The 23,215-nt window shown below is 42.7% G+C and overlaps 2 protein-coding genes and 1 pseudogene across 2 annotated transcripts; 1 reads left to right on the forward strand and 2 right to left on the reverse strand.

The window, feature by feature from the left end:
* LOC139911435 (b(0,+)-type amino acid transporter 1 pseudogene) lies at positions 1 to 2,441 on the reverse strand (annotated as a pseudogene).
* A 139-nt stretch (positions 2,442 to 2,580) lies between these two features.
* Positions 2,581 to 14,145, reverse strand: utp25 (UTP25 small subunit processor component). Its single transcript, XM_071898974.2, has 12 exons — positions 14,016 to 14,145; positions 13,249 to 13,288; positions 12,827 to 13,005; positions 12,439 to 12,701; positions 12,140 to 12,228; positions 11,561 to 11,971; positions 9,982 to 10,198; positions 8,405 to 8,607; positions 7,304 to 7,486; positions 6,968 to 7,077; positions 6,212 to 6,457; positions 2,581 to 3,656 (listed from the first exon to the last, which is right to left on the reverse strand). Exons 1-12 carry the CDS (start codon positions 14,114 to 14,116, stop codon positions 3,401 to 3,403), a joined length of 2,298 nt encoding a protein of 765 aa, XP_071755075.2. The 5' UTR covers positions 14,117 to 14,145; the 3' UTR covers positions 2,581 to 3,400.
* Positions 14,146 to 18,565: 4,420 nt separating this feature from the next.
* LOC139911439 (transmembrane protein 151B-like) lies at positions 18,566 to 20,752 on the forward strand. Its single transcript, XM_071898975.1, has 2 exons — positions 18,566 to 18,643; positions 19,343 to 20,752. Exons 1-2 carry the CDS (start codon positions 18,566 to 18,568, stop codon positions 20,750 to 20,752), a joined length of 1,488 nt encoding a protein of 495 aa, XP_071755076.1.
* The last annotated feature ends 2,463 nt before the right edge of the window (positions 20,753 to 23,215 follow it).

The raw sequence follows: 23,215 nt of genomic DNA on the forward strand, positions 1-23,215 counted from the left end.
TCAGACGCAAGCGAATCCGGCAAAAATAGACCAGACGCAGAAAAAGAATGGAACGGCAGAAACTGCCATGCGGGTTCCGGATGGCTTCCACACAGAAACCGTGCCGCTACCGCAACACATCCGCACCCGGTGGACATTGCAGCGCTGATTCACATGGGCGCAAGTCTGTTCCGGCACACGCACGGCTTCCGTGCCGGAGCCGTGCCGCATCTGGTGGACATTGGGCTTAAGGGTTAGGTTTCCTGAAGGGGTCCCAGGCCCCTTGGGAGCACTGAGGAGCATAATGTTCACAGCATATGCATCCCTCATGGTTTACTGATCCGCACAACTCCTTCACACGTCAGGCAAATCAATGTTTACTGAAGAGCCAAGGCAGTTCTAGTAATAATTGGTAGGTTTTTCCAAGAAACCTGCCAGGAAGGGGGCTACATCTGCCAAATCACATAAGCAACATCTGACATTTTGACTTTGGCCCCTTAGAATTTCTCAAAATCAAACATCATCCACAGTAATGTTTGCATGGGTGGCAACTATTGGAAGTTCTTTTATAACCATGGTTTTTCTTCCTCAGACCATATGTGTAAAATCAAAGTGTGTGATGGCCCTTAGATCCACAGGATCTGTTGAAGCCTCTTGTAACTGAAGCGAGGATGCTCAAGTTGGAGGGTGCTGCCCTGGGAGCCCTAAAGCCCCATACACCTAAGTTAATATCCTGCACAGACAGAACAGGTATGCCCTTTTGCCTAGTGCTAGAACACATGTCTTTTCTTGCTACATGTGATCTTCTCTACACATCACATACAATAAACCTTGCATGGATTCAGGGGAAAGTTCAGTTTGCTCAGTGTAATACTCTTTTGCAACAATACATAATGTACTTTTTTTTGCCTTGCAGTGTCTTTGAATTTCTCTCAAGATACCTCTATGGGATGAGTTTCAGAACAGTTGTTCCTTGTGTACGTAAAAACTGCAACTCAAAAAAATATGTCCTTGACAATACTACTAGTGATTGGGTTGTATATTTTCCCTAATTTTAGAAGTCTCTTGTTCTTGCCCTAGGTTAGCTTGTGGATAAGGCCTACTCCTATGAATGACTACTCATATGAATTTTAGTCTAGATCTAGAATCCACTTAGGTCAAAGATGTCAGCCCTAAGGGTCCAACTTAAAGATGATGTGATGACACCTAATTTAAACTTTTGAATGTTATTCCTGTGTCCAGGTACAGCTTGTTTTGTTTTGATTGGTCACTTTTGTCTCCCTTAACCACACACAAGAGGCAACAGTTTGCCACACCTCCGGACCAGTGATGTCACCCCATACAAGTGTAAATTGAAGGTGAATAAAACAACACTTTGGGGTATATTCTGGGGATAAGATTACATATTCTGGTTGGGAATGTGTAGGACTACATGCTACAAAGGTCAGGTAGATGCAAAAGTTTGAACATTACATGAATCCACAATCTAAATTCTAGCTTTAGTGGTGTTGGCATCCTGTGATGGCATCCTCAGCAGTAAAAATAATGAATTCTTAATTCTGTAGCATTTCCTTTTTTCCACTCAAGAAAACAGTTACGTTTTTGTAGTCAATCAGATTATACATGACATGGATTGCTTTTTTGCTCTAACTCAATAACTCTTCTTTGCATGATATCAAATTGTGTTCTCTACTGTTTCTTACCTCTGGACGTTTCAACTCTTCTGTCACATAATTCAAATTGTTCCAGCCATCATAGGACCACAGCCCCTGGTAGAAAGCGATACCAATTGGACTGATGCCCAAGTTTGTGTTTTCAAAGGAGTCTTCAAAGTTGTCAGTGTGGCCCCTAATAAGCATCACCACACCTCCTATAACAATTACTACCAGCGCCAGGACCTTGGTCACCGTAAAAAACACTTGGACCGACATTGCAAACCGGACATTCAGGCAGTTCACTGTGGCTAGCACTATAATCGCAGCTGCAGCCACACACTTCACCACCGGCACTGGAGGGGTGCAGTCCGAATAGAAAGGGGCCACGGCGTACTCTGCAAAACTTAGTGCGATGCCGGCAACACTTGCAGGTCTCACAAATACCACAGAGCTGAAGATTAACATGAAGGCAACGACTGGGCCTGACGTCCTCAGGATATAGATGTACTCTCCCCCTGATTCTTGTATGACGGTGCCCAGTTCGGAGTAGCAGAGAGATGCCAGTACTGCCAGCAGACCACAGCAAGCCCAGACCACCAAACTGCCTCCAGGGCTGCCGATGTTGTAGAGCACCGACTGGGGGGACATGAAGATGCCAGATCCGATCATTGTCCCTGCGATGAGTGACACGGCTTGTACCAGGCCTACTTCCCGCTTCAGGTTGAGCTTCTGCGTCTTCTTGTCCATAGTTACAGCGGTTACCGGTTTGTTGTCGGACACCATTTCCATGCTCTTGACGGAAGACATGCTTTAATTCTGTGTCCAAAGTCACTCTTGCTGCAATTGAGGAAGTTAATAATTACATGGGTGGGAATGGGTTTTACAAATGACATGCATTTATTTGGTTGTTTGAACTCTCTTCTCTTTGTTCTTTTTTCTTTCTTTGGGGATCAGGGTATGCGCCAAGTGTGAGATTGATTGGCCAAGCATGAGTAGTACAAGTACTACTGTAAATTCGTACTACTGTAAATACTTACCAAAACAGTGAGAGCTTACCCTAGATTAATTTGATACATTTTTATACTGGGAAAGCCACTGGACTAAGGACCATAAAAGAGTGACACTAATTTCAGTAAACAAAAGCATGTATTATCAAAACATGTACTATCAAATACATATCACTCTAGGAACAGGATGACTACTTGTCTTTTCTAGAAATATAAACTTGTATCAAATGATAGGGCAGGAGACTTTTTGCATGATAATCAACAAGAGAGGCATGTTTACGACTTTTCAAACAGATATATTTCTGTGCTGAATTTGTAAATACACATCCAACCAGTAGTTGATGTTTTCACAGCATCTTATCTCAGTGATAACACCTATGACTATAAGCTGCAAACCAAGGATAGTATTTTATGGCTTAACCTTCCTGGACTCTGTGCTGTAGCTGGAAGTAAGCATACTTACAAAACACAGCAAATATTAACATGTTTCTTCTCCTGCATATATGAGTGTGTATGTCAGACCAGTTATTCTGCTATGTGACAGGCAGAACTGTTGTATAGATGGCACTTTGCAACCCTACATACCTGCATTCAACACCTTTCCTCTAACATCCAAGCCAGGCTTCAACACAACTCATCCTAGTTTAATAGCATGAGGAGCAGGTAGTCCGTATATTGGTAATTCCTGATGTGGTTTTATGTACAGTTGATCTACCATGGTTAGAGTACAGTGGTCCCTCTGTTAACTATCCTGGATGGTCAAGAGGCTTTGTCCTCCCCTCCGGTAATGAAGAGGTGAACAGTCTTGCTGGAGTGCACCATCTGTCCGGCCCGCTGGGCCCCAGTGATGGCGGCCAGTTTCTGGGCGTCGTAGCGGGTGTAGAGGGCAGTACAGGTCCAGCTGGCCTCCTCGCCCTGCCCCCCTGCCGCCAGCATGTTGCACACCTCACTGTAGAAGTGGGGGTAGGTAGGCAGCCCATAAAAGATCAGGTTCTGGATCCCTTTGATTGTGTATCTAGAAAAAGGGAGGGAGAAATCAACAGGACTGGCAGAAATCTGGTGCAGTATGAGTCTAGTTGCATGACCTTGTGAAATCTTATGATTTGGTCGAATACATAAAGTTCTTGTTTAGAGTACATTTTTTGTTGTCATTTTTGAGTCCAACCATTTCCATTGAAATTACAATTAAAGCAAAAAATTAAATGAAAGCGAAAAGTGTGTGTGTGGTTTGTCACTGACAGACTGCAAGTGAAGTAGCTACAGACTAAGTCCTTACTTTCAACAGGCTGCCCTGTCACTTTCTTTGGATAACTTGGGTAAAGGGCTTGAATTCTTTGACTTTTCACAGATACATGATTGAAGTCAGGAGTCTAAATTTTGAACTCTGCAAAAAGCATTACATTTATTTTCCTCACAGGTTATTGCAATTGGTGATGTGTTAATTCTTAAAAGGGATACTCCACCTACAAAACTATATATTTGTTTTTTCTCCTTCAGGGTGGTGCTGTTGGGCAGCAATAACCTCAACCTCTTCACTGTAACCTTTAGCTCATTACCCCCCGTGATCGGTATGCTAACAGTTAGCTTACCTACATCATCCTCATTGATTCACAATGGCCCCAGCTAACACTTTGAAAAAATAGCGCATTAAATAGAGCATTAAATAAATATTTTGGGAATTTCATGATCATGATTAAAAAATATTGTGAAGGCACTGTGCATGAAAACTGCAAATTATCTAAACAATATAATGATAATAATAAAAAATAATAATATCAGCAATAGAGGAACTGCTTTTTGATGCGCTGTCTTTCCCATAGCAACCAAAATACTTAATACTTTCTGAACCGTTTATAACTGAATCTTGCCTATAAAATGATACTTGACTGGTGTCTGTCCCCCAGTCAAAGCTAGAGCTGTGCTGTTTTGAAATTTGCATGTAATCTGGATAGGGCCAATGTTTATTCTTCAGTATGCGTCTTCTTGCATTTTGAGGTACAAATGAGGTGCATATTTAGACTTTTGGATTGGGCTCAGATTTGAGGAAACATTAGAAAATGTAATTCACTCTCATTCTAAGTGAATTGCAAGTGACTTAACATTAAAGAATGAAATTCATGAAGTATTGTTGCTGGAAAGTCCAGATTGGGCCTATTTTTTGAGCCCGGCCCAGTGCCGAAGTTGCTGCGCAACATCAGGCCCGGCCCGCTAAGGAAATGGAATTAGTAGCTGCTCTGTGCTGCCAGCGCTTACCTCGCACTCATGAGGTTTGATTTTATTTTTGTTTTGCCAGATAAATTACTAAGGCAACTGACTGCAGACAGTTTAAAAGGATCCAATTCTAACGCCGAGTCTTGCTCGGTTTGAGAATAGCATGAGAGGTAGAGTCTACACGGTTCTCACCCACTCCCATCTTGGGAAGCAGCCACACACGTATGGAGAATCCAATTGTGTGTTTAAAAGAATAAAAATGGAAATAAAAAATTACAGAGGATATGACCTCAATATTACGGCCTTGTACACAACAACGGAAGCGTTGGAGGCAATGCTGGAAAGCAGTGCGGAGTAATACAAATGCTGAAACAGTGTAGCCAAATATCAAAACAAATTATGAAAGTTATATTTTCAACATCAGTTGGCTTCCCTTGAGTGTATTTAATACACCATTTTTTCAAAGTGTTAGCTGGGGGCCATTGTAAATCAATGAGGATGAAGTAGGTAAGCTAACTGTTAGCATACCGATCACAGGGGGAAATGAGCTAACAGCTGCAGTGAAGAGGCTGAGGATATTGCTGCTCAACAGCACCACCCTGAAGGAGAAAATATTAATATATAGTCTTTGTAGGTAAAATAGCCACTTTAAAAAGGGAAACGGAGAAGCAAACAACCACTGAAACAATCAGGCACCATCAGACACACCTTGAAAATAAGAATACTGTTCTTTTGCTTAGTGATATCCTGTCGTATATGACAGGATAAGCAAAAGGACAGTATGCTTATACGGAATAAGCAAGCACACTGTCCTTTTGCTTTTTGATATCTTGTTGTTTGTTCATCAAAGACTTTGGAGCCTATTGTAACTGCAGACAATAAAGAACTGTCTGGGAGCAACATCCTATCAACAGCATACCACCCTCTGATTCTATCACCTTGATTTCATCACACTCTTTGTCATTGTGAACTGTTGCTTGACCGCAGAGCAGCCTGGAACTCTCCAAACGTAGTTTGCATGCCAGTTGGCTACAACCATCTAGTCCACGGTATAAATGATTTCCCTGTTCCATTGTTCTGGCTGTAGCTTACTTTCTCAGACCCACTCTGTGTCTGTAAGCTAGTCTTTCAGTGATTTTACCCCACAAAGAGTGTCAGGATGGCCTTGTGGTTGGCCAGGTGGATCCCCAAGCGGAGGGCCCAGGTTTGATCCCCTGTGCAGCCATACCTACTGAAGTATCCTTGAGCAAGATACTTAACCAGTGGGTGAAAAGATGACATTCCCCTCAAACCAAACAAAGAACCCAATACATGTGGGGCTACCTGGTGGACTGTTAAAGACGAGGTGTTTTTACTGACCTCTTGTAGAAGTGGAAGCGTTCGGTGAAGAGCAGGAACTGTTTGTCTCCCTTCTGGAAGAAGTGCCTGGCTCGGGACACCTCTGATTTGCTGGAGTATTCGCAGAGGCTGACAAAGTTGATCTCCTCTTTCTTCATGTAGTTGCGCAGCCGGACATAGTCAAAGTAGGAGGGGATGTAGATCAGGGTGTGGGACATGACCGAGTCCCTGTACTGAGGCAGCACTTTGTCCACAAAGAACTGAAACCTGCAGGGAGTGTGCGGAACAACGGAAAATATAAAACAGTTTAAAATACTGTTGGCAGGAACCATTCCTTTGTCAGGGTCCCATGAGGTGTTCAATATACTGAGCTGGGACTAGTGTGGTTTACTTGCACATTCAAAACACAGACAAAAGAGAGCAAAAAAAATCACCTTAAAAGAAAAAATAAATCAAAATGACAAAGACAACTGAATTGCCTAACAGCTACTAAATGACAACAAAACTCTGATGCAGAAAATGAGTTGACAGGGAAGGTGAGAGTGTGTTTCTTGTGTGTGTGTGTGTGTGTGTGTGTGTGTGTGTTTTCATAGAGAAAAATTAAGGGGAGAGAGAAAGTATGTATGTGTTGTGTTCTTGATAGAAAATGTCAGTTTGGGTAATCAGTAGAGTTAAACATAGTCTTTGCAGATTTTTTATTATGTATGTTATAGATTCTACATATTCAATTATCAGGCTATGGTAAAATCACATGGTTAAAATGCAGGACGTCCTTACCGGGCATCCTGGTCCATGAAGCTGTCAGAGGAGAGCATCTGAAACACATGAGGCAGCTGCACCAGGACCTGGCAGATCGAACCTGTTCTTGGGATGTTCTTAGTGGCAATCTGGAATAAAACCACATAGAACATTTCATTCAAACGAACCTAGATCAAAACCCTAAATGTACATTGATACATCTTAAATATTGAGTCAGAGTTTAGGTTTAAATCAACCAATGAGATTATTTCTGCCTCTGAGAAATGTTTGCATAACTTTAACTACAAGTCCAGTCTGTGTTGAATTTAAACATTCCTGGATGAAGTGTCATGGTCAGTGTATATAGTGCAGTACCTGTCCGCGGTAGTTGGCGCAGTGCTTGGTGAGGATGTTGTTGATCTGCGGGTCCTGGACTGAGCTGAACACCAGCGTCTGCCGGTAGTGTCTGGCCCAGTTGTTCAGGTTCCACATCCTCACCCTGGAGAAGTCCACCCCATGGGAGTCCAGCGGCTGCAGGTTCACATGCTTCATCACATGCTGTTGGAGGAACAATGTGATGTTTAATAATGCATCAATATATACAGACACACTTCAACTATAGCAGCTTTTGACGGGGAGGTCAGATCAAAATAATAATAACCTTTATTCACAGAGAACTTCTCAGAGTTACAAACTCCTACACAAGATGAAAGAAACTAAGCAAAAAATAAAAGTAATGTGAACAATAAATGAAGAGGAAAAATGAATAAAATACTAAAAAGGCACAGGCACAGATATGTCAATCAATCAACACTTTTCAAGGACCTCAAATTGTATCTAAATGTTTCTTCTTTCATTCAGATGGTTTTTGGCACATCTGTTGGAAAGTCCCATGTATGATGTTGGGTAAACTTTAATTACAGTCAGTATAATTAATTCAAGTAATATATCTAGGTCATGGGACAAATTGCACGGTCCTCTGGGATAGGATTAGACCAATCTATTGGACCTATATTGGCCTTTTATTGAAAATAAGATATCAGCCAGTCACTGACCTTTTGATCAGGTTCCCCAAAGTATACGTGAATATGTTGTTATTATTATCATTATGGGTTTCAGTGGAGACTATTAGTGTCCCATGGGGTAAATGCTGTTTCAGAGGCATTTCCACATTGCTAAGAATACAATTTGGTGGGAAACACTGGATAGATGCCAATTTTTGGCATGAAAATAATCAGATTTAAAGACATTTAATATCGGCACAAATATCTGGGATGCTGTCAAGGCTGCTGCAATGTTTCTCTAAAGGCAGAATTTTTACAAGTTGTGGTTTAAAAAAAATTCTACACTGGTCACTGATGGACAGCAGAGGGCGCCACTTCTTCACCAGCAGTAAAAAAAAAGTGTAGTTGATGTTGTACTGAAGAGATGAAGGCATGCAGTAACGTGTCATGTTTAACAGGTTAGTATCTTTACCAAGACGTGTTCCCAGTTCTGCATGAGGAAGATGTCGGCCTGGTCCACCACCAGCAGCTCGATGGAGGACAGGAAGTCAAAGTCCCTCTTGCTTTCTCCGTCGGCGCCCACCACAGTGCGCAGGCCCAGTGGAGACGCGATGATGATGTCTGAGGAGTAGAAGGGGGCGTAGAGACGCATGCTGCTCCTCACGATGGATACGCCTGGTGGAGAGAGGGGACGGCGAACAGGCTTCAGACAGAGACGACGACGCCGTGTTATAAATCCACTGTCAGGTCCTCTGATGCTGCTTTTTAAAGTAGCCATCCCCATTCTCTTAGATAAACTGTTTATTCACAAATGGCTGCTTAAAGGCAGTTTTTTATGCTTTTAAATGCTTCTTATCTATAAGTTCATTAAGGTTACTTTATAACCCTAAAGCTATCAAAACCTGCAACCTTTGGTCTTATTTACCTCCACCAACAAAGTTGGAAGGAGGTGGATTTCACCAGTCGGTCTGTCTGTCTGGTGCCAAGATATCGCCATAACACTTTAATTGGACAGTCCAATGTTGATAGGTAACTATCAGGTGATAAAAAGTTGATGTTCAAGTGTTATTTGCCTATTTGATACACCTCTACAGATTGTGTAATCCTAAGGCTGCGGCCACACTGATTCGTCGGAAAACGGACAGAATTATTGATGGATAGATTTCTGTCCGTTGGGCTGTTTTGGAATGTCAACATGGTGGGAGAGGCAGAGATGCAGCTTTGCTCGTAACAGTATTACAAGAAAAAAGAAGAAACAGACTATACAGTATAAATTAAATAAGAAACTGAGCTGGAAAATCTACAGTCATCCAAACATTATATCAGGCTTTCTCTGTTTTATCTTTGTTTTGGTCGTGCCGTTGTTCCTGTGATCACCGCTATTTTTTCCAAAACAAACGTAGGAACGCCTCTGATTGGCTAAACGGACGGTGACGAATGGAAAAAGTTCAACTGGGTTGAACTTTCTGTCTGTCAAAACAGATGGAAATCTGATGGAGACGGACATCAGACATCAGCCCTGTCCGGACAAAGGACAGCTCTCATTGAAAATGAATTGAAATGAATGAAACGGATCAGTGCGGCCGCGGCCTAACCTTTACTCCAACCTGACCCTATTCTAACCCTAACCCCATCCTGAAGTTTAACTCTAACCCAGACACTGAATATCTATGGACTACTTTTCACACTGTTTTAACACCTTAAACTAGACGTTTAAGTGACACATCATAATCACTTGATACGAAGTTGAATATCAGAATTGTAATGTTCAAAATGTCTTGTCTTCTTTATTAAGAATAAAGTATCATCTTTTCACTCTGGCTTTAATTCTCTATCATACATGATCATTCTAGGTAAACAGGAATATTTGTTACACCTATTTTCAGAGCACTGCGACCTTGACCCGTGCACTCTGTATTGGTGTGTTTATTGTAATGTTTGCAGTCTAGGAATGTGAGCTTATTCTACAGTTGTACTCCCTGTAAGTCACTCTGGGCAAGAGCGATGTAAATTGTAAATGTACCATGTAGAAGTTTTATTTAAATGTACCTATCCTGAAGTGATCGTCTACGTTGCCTGAGAAGATGGCATGGTAGTCGTCTGGCCTCTGCAGGTTGGGGGGCTTGTCTCCCGGCTCCTCTCCAAACTCATCCTTGAACCTCTTCTTGTTGCTGATGATCATCTTCTTGCCCTTGGTCTCCAGCAGGCCGATGAGCGTCTGGACGACTTGCAGCGCTCCGTCTCGGAACGGCACAAGGATCAGGACCTGGCACGGTCGTAACAACGGAGTGGTTGGTCAGAAAGAAATGAAGTATTGCGTTTTCAAACATTGTGGCTAAGTGGAAGCATCTAGATATGGGAGGATGGGGCATAGCGCTGAAGTGCTTTATTAATAACCCTGGGAGGATTCCGCTGTCAATTTGTGCTGTGGAAGGTGGGGCATCAGCTAATGCAACCGAAGATGGGATCACATTTAATGCAATGAATGAGTTACTCTCTGATGGAAGTTCATTTCAAGTGACAGAATCCATTACTGCTACCTCATTCAGACGCATTGAAACGTGTTCTACTTATGCACTGATTATATATGCGTACTAAAGTGAATGTTGTTTTTCCCCATTTTTTACTAGCTCTGTGAAGTTTTCATGATGAAAACATTTCGGCAGGCAATTAATGTTGCAAGTTGCAATGAAAATGTGTGTTGTAATACTACCACCAATAACCACATCTAATCAATTCCATCTGAATACATTTGAGGCATGGGATCCTTGATGACAGCTCTACACACAGTATGCAGCAACACAAAATTAATTATGGATTACGTGAGATCCCCGGCATGACAATTTTCTCTCTGTGAGGTAGGAAGTGAACCACTCAAGTGCTGAGTCTGACTGCAGAGTGCTTTAAAACCTGACTGAAATATGTTGTTTTGGCTCATAAAACAAACGCAGCTGATTTGAGACCACTTCAGAACTAGATGCAGAATTCTGTCAAGGATGTGTAACATGCAGCCTAATGTCTTACAAGCTAGTCATTGCTCCTAAAATAGCTATTACACCTAAGCTGCATTTGCACTTGTCACAAAAATAGAATGTGTACCCTCCTGTTTTGACTCATGAGCTCGGCACAATAGAAATCATGAAGCAAGCCCCCAAAAGACCCACATATCTTAACAAGCAGAGACACTAAAGGTGCTACGTGTAGCATTTTAACATCAATACGTCATTACCAGAATAATTTTGAGACATTACTGGAATTACCAGAAACAAATGAGACCATTATTGCATTTTACATTGTGTGCCACCAAGTCGGATTTGATGGGAAATCTGCTGGATTGCTTTATGGAACAAAACAGGAAGACAGCGGTGTTCTTCCACTGCAGACGGAGCAACATCCTCTTTATGACAGGAAACAATAGGGTTTAAGGGAAATGTTAAATTTGAGAAACACTAGCACTAATAATACCACTGGTGTGAGATAGAGGCTACTTATCGCTTCGACCATGGTCTCATTTGTTTAGCGTAATTACATCAAGGTATCACAATTAATTTGACAATGACATATTGATTAAAAAATGCTACAAGCAGCACTGTTAATAAAACCAAAAATAAATGTGCCAGTAGCTTACCTTGGGCCGGGTCAGGCCTTGGTCTCTTGGTTCGTCCTGTGGCTCGGCTCCGGCTTTCACCTCAGTTTTCCGTTCTCTCAGCTGGGCGTTGTGAGCCAGGACTCGGGAGTTGGCCTTCAGAACGTGGTTGAGCGCGTGGAGGCAGTAGGCGCTGCGAACCTGCGGGCCCTGACTCAGAGGAGAGCTCTCTGGGTAGTACAGGTCCTTGTACGAGCCCATGAGGGCCAGCAGCTCCAGCTGGACGGGGCTGATCTCCTCTGCCACCCCCTCGAGGTTGGAGGTCTGGTTCGGAGACTTCCAGCGGGACTCCAGGACTTTGTGGAAGGCAGGGAGGCTGGTGTCTTTCTCCTGGCCGATGGGGCCAAACTTCTCCAGGTGGCTGGTGCACAGCAGAGTGCCCAGTTTTGGCCACTGAGTGCAGGGGGGACAAAGATAGAATCACGTGAATTACCATTATATTGTAGGATTTACACTGAGGGAAAAAGCTGGCTGACTGTAAAACCAAAGAACATGTAGCTTACATTCAAACAGCACTTGACAGGAGAGTTTATAGTTAAAGTAAAACTGTGGAATTTATACCGTGATCTGAGCCTTGGCTTTGGCACCAGATGTAATCTTCTGCACATCTTCTTCACTAAGCTCTGTGTCCAGATGATGCAAAAACGTGTCTGCATACACAGAAAAATATACCTCAGTCATCATATTCACAATGTATTATAACTTGAAGAGTTTTGTTCCAAAGTGAGATATCCTCCATTTGAAAAAAGTGACACACAATGAGTCCTCTAGATTTTGAAGATGCTGAACGATGTACTTCAGATGACATATTTAAAAAAAAATGGAATATGAAGCATTTTGGAATAGAACTCTTTACTCACCTTTACTGTCCTCTTGCTCGGCGGTGCATTCAGCGTCTTCCGGTTCTCCCTCGCCCATGAAGTTGCTCTCCAGACAGAACTGAGACTCGTTCTCCTTGTCTGTGAACTCCGCATCTCCTGCCGTCTCATCCTCCACTCCTGCCTCCTTCACCTCCTCCTCCTCCCCTTCCGCTGCTTCAGTCAGAGCTTCATCTCCGTCCTCCAGTTCCTCCTCTTCCCCTTCATTGTCATCACCATCCTCACCGTCTTCACCGCCTCCATCACTCTCCCCTATAATGGCAAGCCGCAATGTGATTCATTCAATTGCAGTAACAGCTAAGTTATTCTGTACAAGTGTCCTCACACACAAAAAAGTAGTTTTTTTCTTATCTTTGAGCAGGAAATAAACATCTTGCCTTCAACAAGAAGCTCGTCTTCCTCCTCTTCATCACCCGTGCTCTCCTCTTCCTCACTCTGGTCGTTGTTGGCAGGTCGGCCGAGAGTTGAAAGAAGTTTCTGATAGGCGGTTTTCTGTTCTGGTTCGTCGTCCTCCTCGCTCTCAACGTCAGACTGTTCTGGGCTTGCTGGCTGTAGCAGACAAAGAGTTTTAATTAACTAGGCTAGTAATAAATAGAGGAGGCAAAACAAATTTAAAAGCTGGTCGAACTGGATGGCTCAAAATTTCCTTCAACAAAATCTAGATCCCTGTTAATGCTGCTGAGAACATCTCTAGACAAATCGAGCCACTTCTTGGTCCTGCACCTACATACATCAATCAAGATTGTATCTCATAAAAATGGGGTTATGTAGAATTTGGTCATTGCTACTCACCAGGTCCACTATTTGAGTTCTCTCAGGTCTTTCGTTGACACTGTGAAGAAAACATAAATCACACTTGCAATTCAGTTGCATCGTTTAGTAACATGGGATGGTATTTAACCCTGACCAGGACCTTAAATGTCGCCATATTGGTTGTAGTTCCAAAAGGTAATGTAACAAAAAGAAAGTAAAAAAAGACTACAATAAGTAATTTCGGAATACAAGCGACTCACCGAGCAACACTAGTTCATTTCAATAAAATCCAAACTTTTATAGCCCAATTGGTTCACATTACTATCTACGGACATCCACGGTCACTTTTGGTGTTTGATGTGGGAATAACAGCCGAACTAATTCTAAAAGTTGATATGCTGCTAGTACTGGTCAGTGTATCAGATGTATGCCGAAATCAAGAGTGAATCCTAACAATTCGTAAAAGGTCTTTTGCCATGTTCTACGAGGTGTTTACGTTCGCCGATAAGCAAGTCCACGTTGAATTGACAGATTTTTGAATGAGTTTGAATGAGCGTGTTCTCTCCATGCAGGAGAACGGAGCGTACCGGGCCGGTTCGTCCCTGGTAGTGAATAGGTTTGCCCCTATAACGTTATAACATGTAACCATACCTGTATGTGGCTAAATTATGACTCCAGCCGCCTTATTGTTACTTATTAGCCTCTTTCATTTAGCAAAATCCTAGCTAGTGGGCTAGCTAGCCAAACAGCTAATAAAAATACTAAATACTGCTTTAACACAGGACTAAGATTACTGTGCTGCTTACGTGTCATGGAACGGATGCTCCTCTCCAAATTCTTTCAGATGTTTCTTCTGTTTTTTGGACAAATTCATAAAAAGTTGCTTATTCTGCCTTCTTTTACCCATGTTGACAGTGTGTGCTACACGTGTGTTTATCCAGCTTCTTCTTTGATGGTTATTGCATGGCAGTAACAGTATGTTACTTCCATCTACAGGACTGGAGCGGAATTACAAGGTCGGGGTTGAACTTCTGGCCTTTGGCGTGAAGCAAGAGGCGTTCGTATACTGTAGAACAGTGTATAGTTGGAAAAGTTACTTTTCAATAATTTTTAGAACAACACTACTAATAGGACGATTAAACCCAAGGGCACCAATTCACTTAACCCCAAACTATTGCAAGTCCCCCTCATTTGTTACCAAAACCCACTTTGGCTATAGTGACCAAATATCACTGATGACTGACAAATGATCAGCCTATTATTTGATCATTTTGATAAATAATTTATAGTTCACCAAAAGTATCCTACGCTTTAAAGGGACAATTGTCCCTGAGCGCTCCTCTGATTTTTTTAGATATGGCTTCCAAATAGATTTCTGGCAATATTTGATTGATCTTTGCTCTCCATTATAATGTCAAAAACTACAAGATCAAATTTGGACAGCACCTTGCCATACCCAATTGATGAAAAAAGGGTAACGGAGAGTGCAACAAAGTGCAACAGGTTAACCAGGTCTATCCTGCTCCTAAGCCCAGTCATGTCTTTAAAGTAGCCTACATATCTGAATACCTAAAGACTAGACAACAGTCTGTCTGCTGTTTGAAAAGTGACCTTGATCAATTATTGACCGTGATGATATCAATTTACTGTTTGCCTATTTTAGCTGTTACCATGGCAGAACCTCATTTATTATTAACCATTTTGGTGTCCAGTTTTCCCACTCAGGGCATTTTCAGGCTCAGTTTTGACACGTCAATGGGGATATTATTGTTTGATAATTGCGCACCGCTATGGCTTAGGCTGAAAGAGCACGTCTGGCTTCGATGAATGGCACGTAAAACATGTAAGACGCCTTTTCTTGTGTTTCAATGGAGGGGCCAAATGTGAAACAGGAGAAAGAGAAGGCCGGGAGAACAGTTAGGTTTCGGGTGGCATCTGCGAACAGCGGCCGCGTCCTGACGGAGGTGTTCAAGGATGAAACGGCGTGGTGCGGCTCGGCGTCGGACTCGGTGGACTCGGACTGCACCAGCAACCCGGAGGCGGAGCGGGACAGCTCGCCGCCCGGCAGCGAGGCGAACAGCCACCTGAACGGTCTGGTGGTCGGAGCCGCTCCGGACGAAAGCGGGTGCGAGCCGGACGACCTGCTTTTGTACGCCAGTGCCAAGAGAGAGCTGCTCTTCAGCAACAAGCGGATCAACATCTGCAGCAAGAACGGGACCATACGAGGCGTGAGGAACAAAGTGAGCGCGGGTCAAGTGCTTTTCAACAACCTCTCCAACATGTATTCTGTAAGTTTCACACGCTGAATGTCGCAGGTTGGTGCTTCGTGCCAGAAAAGTAGTTCATGTCGACGTCCTCGTGCATGTGACCATCTCAGAATTGAAGGTAGTTGCTTGTTCAGTGATAACCAATAATGTCATCGCTCTCTCTTGAAGGGGCCCCGTCGTCACCAGAACAGGAGACCCTGGGAAAAGGAGTGAACAGATTGGAAGTAGGAGTATATTCGCACGATTTGGTCGACAGGACGCAAAAGCCACAGAGTTGAAAGTTTGTGCTGTTTCATTCAGCTTCCCAAGACTTCTCATTATATTGTTTCAGAAGTATTTGGTCAGTAACAAACAGTAACAAAATGTTTTGATTCCATACTCTTATTATTTCGGAAGGACTACTTTATTGACTAAAAGTTTAATCTGTCCAAATGCTTTGGGCATCCCGGAATGGGGGGGGGGGGGGGGGGGCAAGTTTTTCTTAAAGGAAAAGTCCACCCTCAGAAACTCTTTACACTATTTATCATCAATCTGTGATGTTCAGTACATTCCAGGAGTTTTTGTGATGAACAGTAATTTACCTTTTTGCCATAGCCACTTTCCCTCGACCTGCCTCGTCTACTTCTACTTCAGTTAGTAATTTTCCTACATTTCCCAGAATGCCTTTCAACCACTTCCAGAGAACGGGCCTGAACTTCTTGTTTTCAGCTGTAGGTTATAAGTATAGGTGGAAAGAGCAATAGTGATAGCATATAAGAGCAAGACAGCGAGTTTTTCCAGTTGAGAGAAGTGAGAGTCACGTCCCATTACTCAAAACACAATATGTCTGGTGGCTGTATTGCATTCTGGTCTATTGAGGCTACTATCAATGGAGAAATGAGTCTCTCTGCCTCTTCTATGATGGATTTCTCCCTGTATGATTGTTGAACGTTGGTGCAAAATGGCGGCTCTAGAAAGAAGCTCTTGCTCTTTGATTCTGAGGCACTGCGTTTTAGGGTGTTTTGACTTCATATTAAAGCTGACAGTCTGCACTTCAACCACAGGTCATTCTGTCATTTCCCATCCAAAGTAGCCTAATAAGAGTGTGGAGCCAAAATATCAGCATGTAGCTGCAACCATTTATGGAGCTCACTGTGTCTTTGCAGAACTCTTAAATCATTATATCTCATAAAGGTTGATGGGTGAAAACATGAACTAAGAAAACTGTGTTCCCTCCTAACAATTCAGAAAGATTAAAACACAGCATCCTCGCTCTTTATCAAGCAGGCAAGACTGACTGTCCAAAAACAAAGTTTGCAAGCCAACAACTTGGAGTCCCATCTTGTATTAACCTGTGAGACTTTGAATTGGTTTCTGAAAGGATTTTGTATTTTTATTTTTATTTTGTAAGTATAATTGTGACCTGACATGTCATATATTTATGATATATGCTGGGTCTCTTGCATGGCACATACCTGAACTATCTGAACCTGTGTGTTGTTTTGTAAGGGTTTTTTATGAGGATTAATGCACTGTTTATACTATATTGAATGTGGTTGTGGTCACAATTATTTATAATCCATAACCAGATATGCAGACAGTATCTGTGAACCTCTCTATGCTAATGGCTCCATTCCATCAGAGTTAATGTTTGATACAGTGGTTTCTGGGAACAAGTGCTGCCTTGTCCATTACACTTATAGACTCCTTACAATAATTTTTGAGAATTGTTTTTGAAAAATAACATATCTTACCGTAATCTAGCTGTATGAATTTATATTTTATTTGGACAACTTTGCATCAGTATGTTAAGGGAAATGCTAAATGATGATTAAAATTTTGTAGTTTTTAACTCCTCTCTTTGTTGGCTTCATTACATTCTGCAGTCCATACCATCAGTGAATCACACATGACCTGCAGGATTTTTCATGTAAAACTGAAATAGCTGAATCACAGCTTAATAGACTACAATTTCCACTTAAGGTTTTATAGAACCTGTTTTAATGTAACTTTTTAAATAACTCCATATAAGAAGACTTGTTGTGTAGAGCTGGTGAAGTGACACACACACACACACACACACACACACACAGAGAGAGAAACCTCTGCTGTCCTCTGTATCCCTGTCAGACTTCCCTCTGTCTGAAGGATAAAAGACAGGCAGGAGGGTGGATTCCCTGCCTTCCTTTACAAACTAAACATGACAAATATTTCCACAAATAGTTCCACTGATAGTGGTTGGCACTTGGCACTTGACATTAGTTCATCATTTATTGCTGTGAATTTCAAAGGACTCTCCTCTCTCACACCTTTCTCAAAACACACTGGAGCATTTGGAATGTGCCTTTATGGAAGTTGTGGAAAGGGTCCTTTAAGGGGAGAAAAGCATGAAGTAATGCTTTTCTGAAAACATATAATTAATTTTCTTATTTTTATTGGTGGTGATGATCACCTACTGGTCATAGTTTACCCTCCTTTTAAATTTCTAATTACTAATGGTATCACTATTCCTACAGGATATTATATATAGTTTATATTTTGTGATATTCTTATAGTAGGCTATCCTCCTAAAACTCGCAATAGGATTACTACAGTCATTTTAAGTGATGGATTCATCCGCCACCGTCCACCTGCCTCGCTCAGCACCATGGACAGCGACCTGCCAGCTCTCCATAGACCAGTAACGGCACCATTACCTCCTGCATACTGATGAGCAGCCTGCACAGCGGGCCGCGAGGGGCAGGGCATGCTCATGTTGTAGTGACGACCAGCTAATACAGCCTAATCTACGATCATGTTACTGCGGCACTGACAGCTAAAACGTGGTGGGAAGATGCGGGCTCTCCTATAGACGCGTTTCCCACTCCCACCCCTCTCTCCCTCCCTCCCTCCCTACCGCTTTTTTCATTCCACCGACTGGAAAGATGCATGCCTCCGTCTACTAATCTCGGGATGTTTTTTAGGGTTGGGTGTATCCAAATGATTGTAGATGTAATGCAAGCGTGTCAAGCAGCTCGTCTTGGCTGAGGGACGCTGCAGAGCAAGGTAGTGAAGCCTCTTCCTCTTCCTACTCCACGCCCTATCATTATTATCAGTGGCAGCCCAGCACCATGTCCCCTCCGGCATCGGCTGCGACAGCGAGTGAAAGCAGTACGACCACCGTTTTCGAGGAAGACACCAGAGAAGAGGTACTGTTTTCGGTCATCGTCCGCTAGAGTAAATGCGCTTTATTATGGGTTGTTTATTAGATCTCGTCGCAGGGCTTGAATGAGCCGATGTGCACGGTGTGCAGGCTGTAACACACTGCAGGGGGAATTCTTTGGTTATGCTATGGTCTTATAAAAAAATCTCCCCCGTTATACCTTCAGGGGAGGATAGACATTCTCTTGTACATCAATCAATTCAGAATCAGTGTCTCCTAAAGCTAGCCTACATGTGACTGGTAACCTGTTAGGGCCTTGGGGATCTTTACCTGCCTTTCATTTGTCGTTCGCTGTAGTGGGCCAATTGCATTGATTTCAACTTAATCTCTCTCCAGCACGTAACCCTGCCAAACCACTGTGCAGGAGAAGATCCATAAAAATGGCATGAAATGACTGCAAAGCTGGAAAAAGCAATTGCTTCCTATCCACTTGTTTTTCATTTATCATCTACAAGGGGATGATTAATTTATGGTTGTTATTGTTTCTGTTTGCACCATGACCCTTTAAGAAAGTTCAAGTCCAAGTCTGTTAAAATTACCCTTTGCGTTTCAGATGTTGTCATGTGCAGCAGTAGTTCAGTTGCACTGTGCTACTGCTGCACATTGCATTCACTTGCACTGAATAGCTGATGTAAGAAATTCTTCTCAATTCCCACTTGGTTTTGTGTGTGCTTTGACTCAACAGCAAAGGCCTCTGAAGCAATCTTTGAGCAAGTCACTATGCCGGGAGAGCTTCTGGAAATGCCTACTGCTGTCCGTCCTCATGTATGGCTGCATGGGAGCCATGGTGTGGTGTCATGTCACCAAGGTGACCCGCCTCACCTTTGACAGTGCCTTCAAAGGGAAATCCATGATGTACCATGACAGCCCCTGCTCTGATGGCTACATTTACATCCCTCTGGCCCTACTGGGCATGCTCTATCTGGTCTACCTTGTGGAGTGCTGGCACTGCCATGTCAAGAACGAGCTGCAGCACAAAGTGGATGTGGAGGGCATCTATGAGCGTATCCAAAGGATGCAGCAAGCTAAACCCTGCATCTGGTGGAAGGCCATCAGCTATCATTATGTTCGCCGAACTCGACAAGTCACACGCTATCGCAACGGAGACGCTTACACCAGTACCCAGGTTTACCATGAACGTGTCAACACCCACGTGGCAGAAGCTGAATTTGACTACAGTCACTGTGGCGTGAAGGATGTTTCAAAACAGCTGCTTGGCCTGGAGAAGTCAGCTCTTACAAAGTTGCGATTCACCAAGTGCTTCAGCTTTGCCAATGTAGAGTCTGAGAATTCCTACCTCACTCAGCGGGCAAGGTTTTTCACTGACAACGAGGGCCTTGATGACTATATGGAAGCCCGGGAGGGCATGCACCTGAAAAACATTGACCTGAAGGAGTATGTCATGGTGCTGTCTGACCCAGATCACCACCCCTGGTATCTGTCCCACTATGTCTTTTGGCTTGCCTCGTTCCTCACTTTCTCCTGGCCTCTGAGAGTCTTCACAGAGTATCGTACTGCGTATGTCCACTATCGTGTTGAGAAGCTCTTTGGACACGATTACCTCCCAGTGACCCCTTGTGATGACCGGCCATATTGCCGTCGTATCCCCCGCGTCAACACCATTGACAGCACAGAGCTGGAATGGCATATTCGGTCCAACCAGCAGCTGGTGCCCAGCTACTCGGAGGCTGGCCTCATGGACTTGGCCCAGTGCCCCACTAGCTTCGGCGGCCTCCGTCAGAACTGTGAGCGCTGCCACAGAGCCATCAGCTGCTCGTCGGTCTTCTCCAGGAGCGCCCTCAGCATCTGTACCGGTGCCAGCTCCCGCATTCCCTTCAGCGGCAGCCGGTTCTCCCTGGCTCGGCGCTACGGCTCCCAGCGCAGCTGCTTCTGGAGGAGCGGCAGCCTGGAGGACCAGGAGAGTCCCAGTGAAAACACCCGCTGCCTGTCAGAGCGCCTCACCACAGACGACGAGGACCCCCCAGACTACCAGGATGCCCTTTGCTTCCCAGTGCTCATTGTCCACTGCAGCGAGAATTGCCACAACCACAGGTCCTTCCACAGAAATGGCTCCTGTGTGGAGACTTCTCTATGACTATGCAGTCACTGACAAAACACAGTGGCATTTCTGTAGCATACAAAGACACTGGACATCAGATGCAGAGTGTACAAACAAGGTTTCATGTGAGATACAGGCCTACATGTATACAACACACACGTGCTGCATTGTGATTCTGTTCTGTTAAAAAATACCCGAGAATCACCAAGCAATAACAGAGCGATATGTCGGTGGAGAGCATAGTGAATGTGGTTTGTCAACCTATTAGGGTGCACTTATGCGAAAATATCTGCTCGACGTCCAATGGAAACTACGTAGACAAAGGCTGTTATACATTACCATAGCTTTTAAGATCTCATATGTACATCTGAAACTGAAACTGAAACTGAAGCTGCAATTACCTCAAAAGACCTCTTCAAGGGCCACGGAACAGATGGACAGGTATAAATCTACATGAAATATCTCACTCATACACTGGAATCTCAGTAACTCAAACACAAAAACATTGAATCTGACAAGTCAGACAAAGGTGGAGCTGCTCTGAGAAACTTCCATCATTCTCTGACAAATATGTTTAGGAGTTTCCACAAATTTGTTGAAATGTAGTTGGAAAGGTTGCGGCTCGCCATCTTCTATTTACAGCAATAACTGTGAAAATGAATACTATCATCTCAATAGAAGGAGCAAGACGAGGAACATAATAGTGGTATACATTCAATCCATCAAAAATATTGCACTTATGCATATCACAATGAGACATGGGTCAATATTGAACCCTTAAATACCTAAAGGAAAAATCGACCCTTGGATACTCTTACACTGTTATAAATGATCAATCTATGACATTCAATACATTCAGGAGTTATTTCCTACATTTCCCAGAATGACTTTTGACAACACCCAGAGAACGGGGCTGAACTTGTTCTATTCAGCTGTGGCTTTTACATGTAGGTAGAGAGAGCGATGCCAATAGCATTGCATTCTGGTCTATTGAGGCGACTGTTGGTGGAGAAATTGGTATTTATTCCTCTTCTACGATGGATTTCTCCCTGTATGACTGTTGAACATTGGTGCAAAATGGCGGCTCTAGACAGAAGCCTTTGCTCTTTGATCCTGAAGAACTGACACCAAAACCTGACATTTACTGTTGATGTTTTAGATAACTGAAAGTTTTTCTACTGTCAAACCCCTTTGTAGCTGTGCTGGAAATATCTTGACATGACGTGTTGACCAGTTATCCACGAGAATAAGAAAAATACATCACCAAACAACAAAAAGGGCCCAGGAATGCAAGGTACATTGCCAATAGCTGTTTATTTAAGAATGTTAACGTTTTTTAGGGTGGATTTTTCCTTTAACGTTTGATTAATTTGGCTTTTCTGACCCAGAAACTCAGAAGTTGATGGAGCAAACACCAACACACAACAACTCTGGTATTCTGGTATCTACGGTTTACCTTGAAGAACTAAACTAAAACACAATTTTTCCCAATCAATCATCCAATCAATCAATCAATCAATCAATCAATCAATCAATCAAGCAAGCAAGCAAGCACATTATTTTAGCTAGGTCTTATCATAGTGGTTTAAAGGGGTGCACTATGTACACAATATAAAGTGTGAATATCAATACATTTAGTCTTAAATTTGACTTTTTTGCTACCTACTGCCATGACAAACCTGCCGGCAACTGTGGTATAAACACATGGACATGGCATTACATTAATCTCATAGTAAGGAAAGACAAGGACAGGTTTACATCAAACGTTACATCAAACAAGGCATTTGAACTGGTGGATGTCACATTAATCACTACCATTATCATCTGTCAAACAACCAAACCCGGTGTGTATTTAGCAGCAAAAAGACTAAGGTCAAATCTGTGCCCAAATTTGCATGATTTCCTACTGCTAACACTGAATGTGTCAAAATCCATAAGAAATCATACCTGAATGTAAACCACCAGCATATATAATGCAGTATATGTCCATTATGTATCTATACTAAAGGAATAATGCTCCATTTTTAATCTGTAAAGTGGCTGTTTCACTATTCATTGTATATTGAATGTGTTCACATAGTGAGGGAGAGCACACCACACATCAACAAGCCACAATATTTCAAAAGCACTAGTGAGTTTGGATGTTGACGTTTGATTTTTGTATCTGGAGGAGCCTTGGCTCTTTTGAATAGAGAGTTTACAGACAGCATATGCAAGGATGTAAATGCACTTAGGTTTACACACTGACATCATACAAACTTTATAAGACAGATTTTTATAACATTTAACGGAAACATATTGTATGCATCTTAGCAAATAACATCTTGTTCTTACATTTTTTTCAATAATGTAGTGATACCAGTATTATGCACTTGAAGTGACACTAGACATTATGAATTGTAGTCAAGCTGAATGTTGATGTAAATTCCCATATAGTAATAAAGTATTCATGTAGTGTGATGACACTGTTATATGGACAATTGCACAATTGCTCAGACA

Source organism: Centroberyx gerrardi, chromosome 17, assembly GCF_048128805.1.
Source record: "Centroberyx gerrardi isolate f3 chromosome 17, fCenGer3.hap1.cur.20231027, whole genome shotgun sequence".
NCBI classification, from domain to species: domain Eukaryota; kingdom Metazoa; phylum Chordata; class Actinopteri; order Beryciformes; family Berycidae; genus Centroberyx; species Centroberyx gerrardi.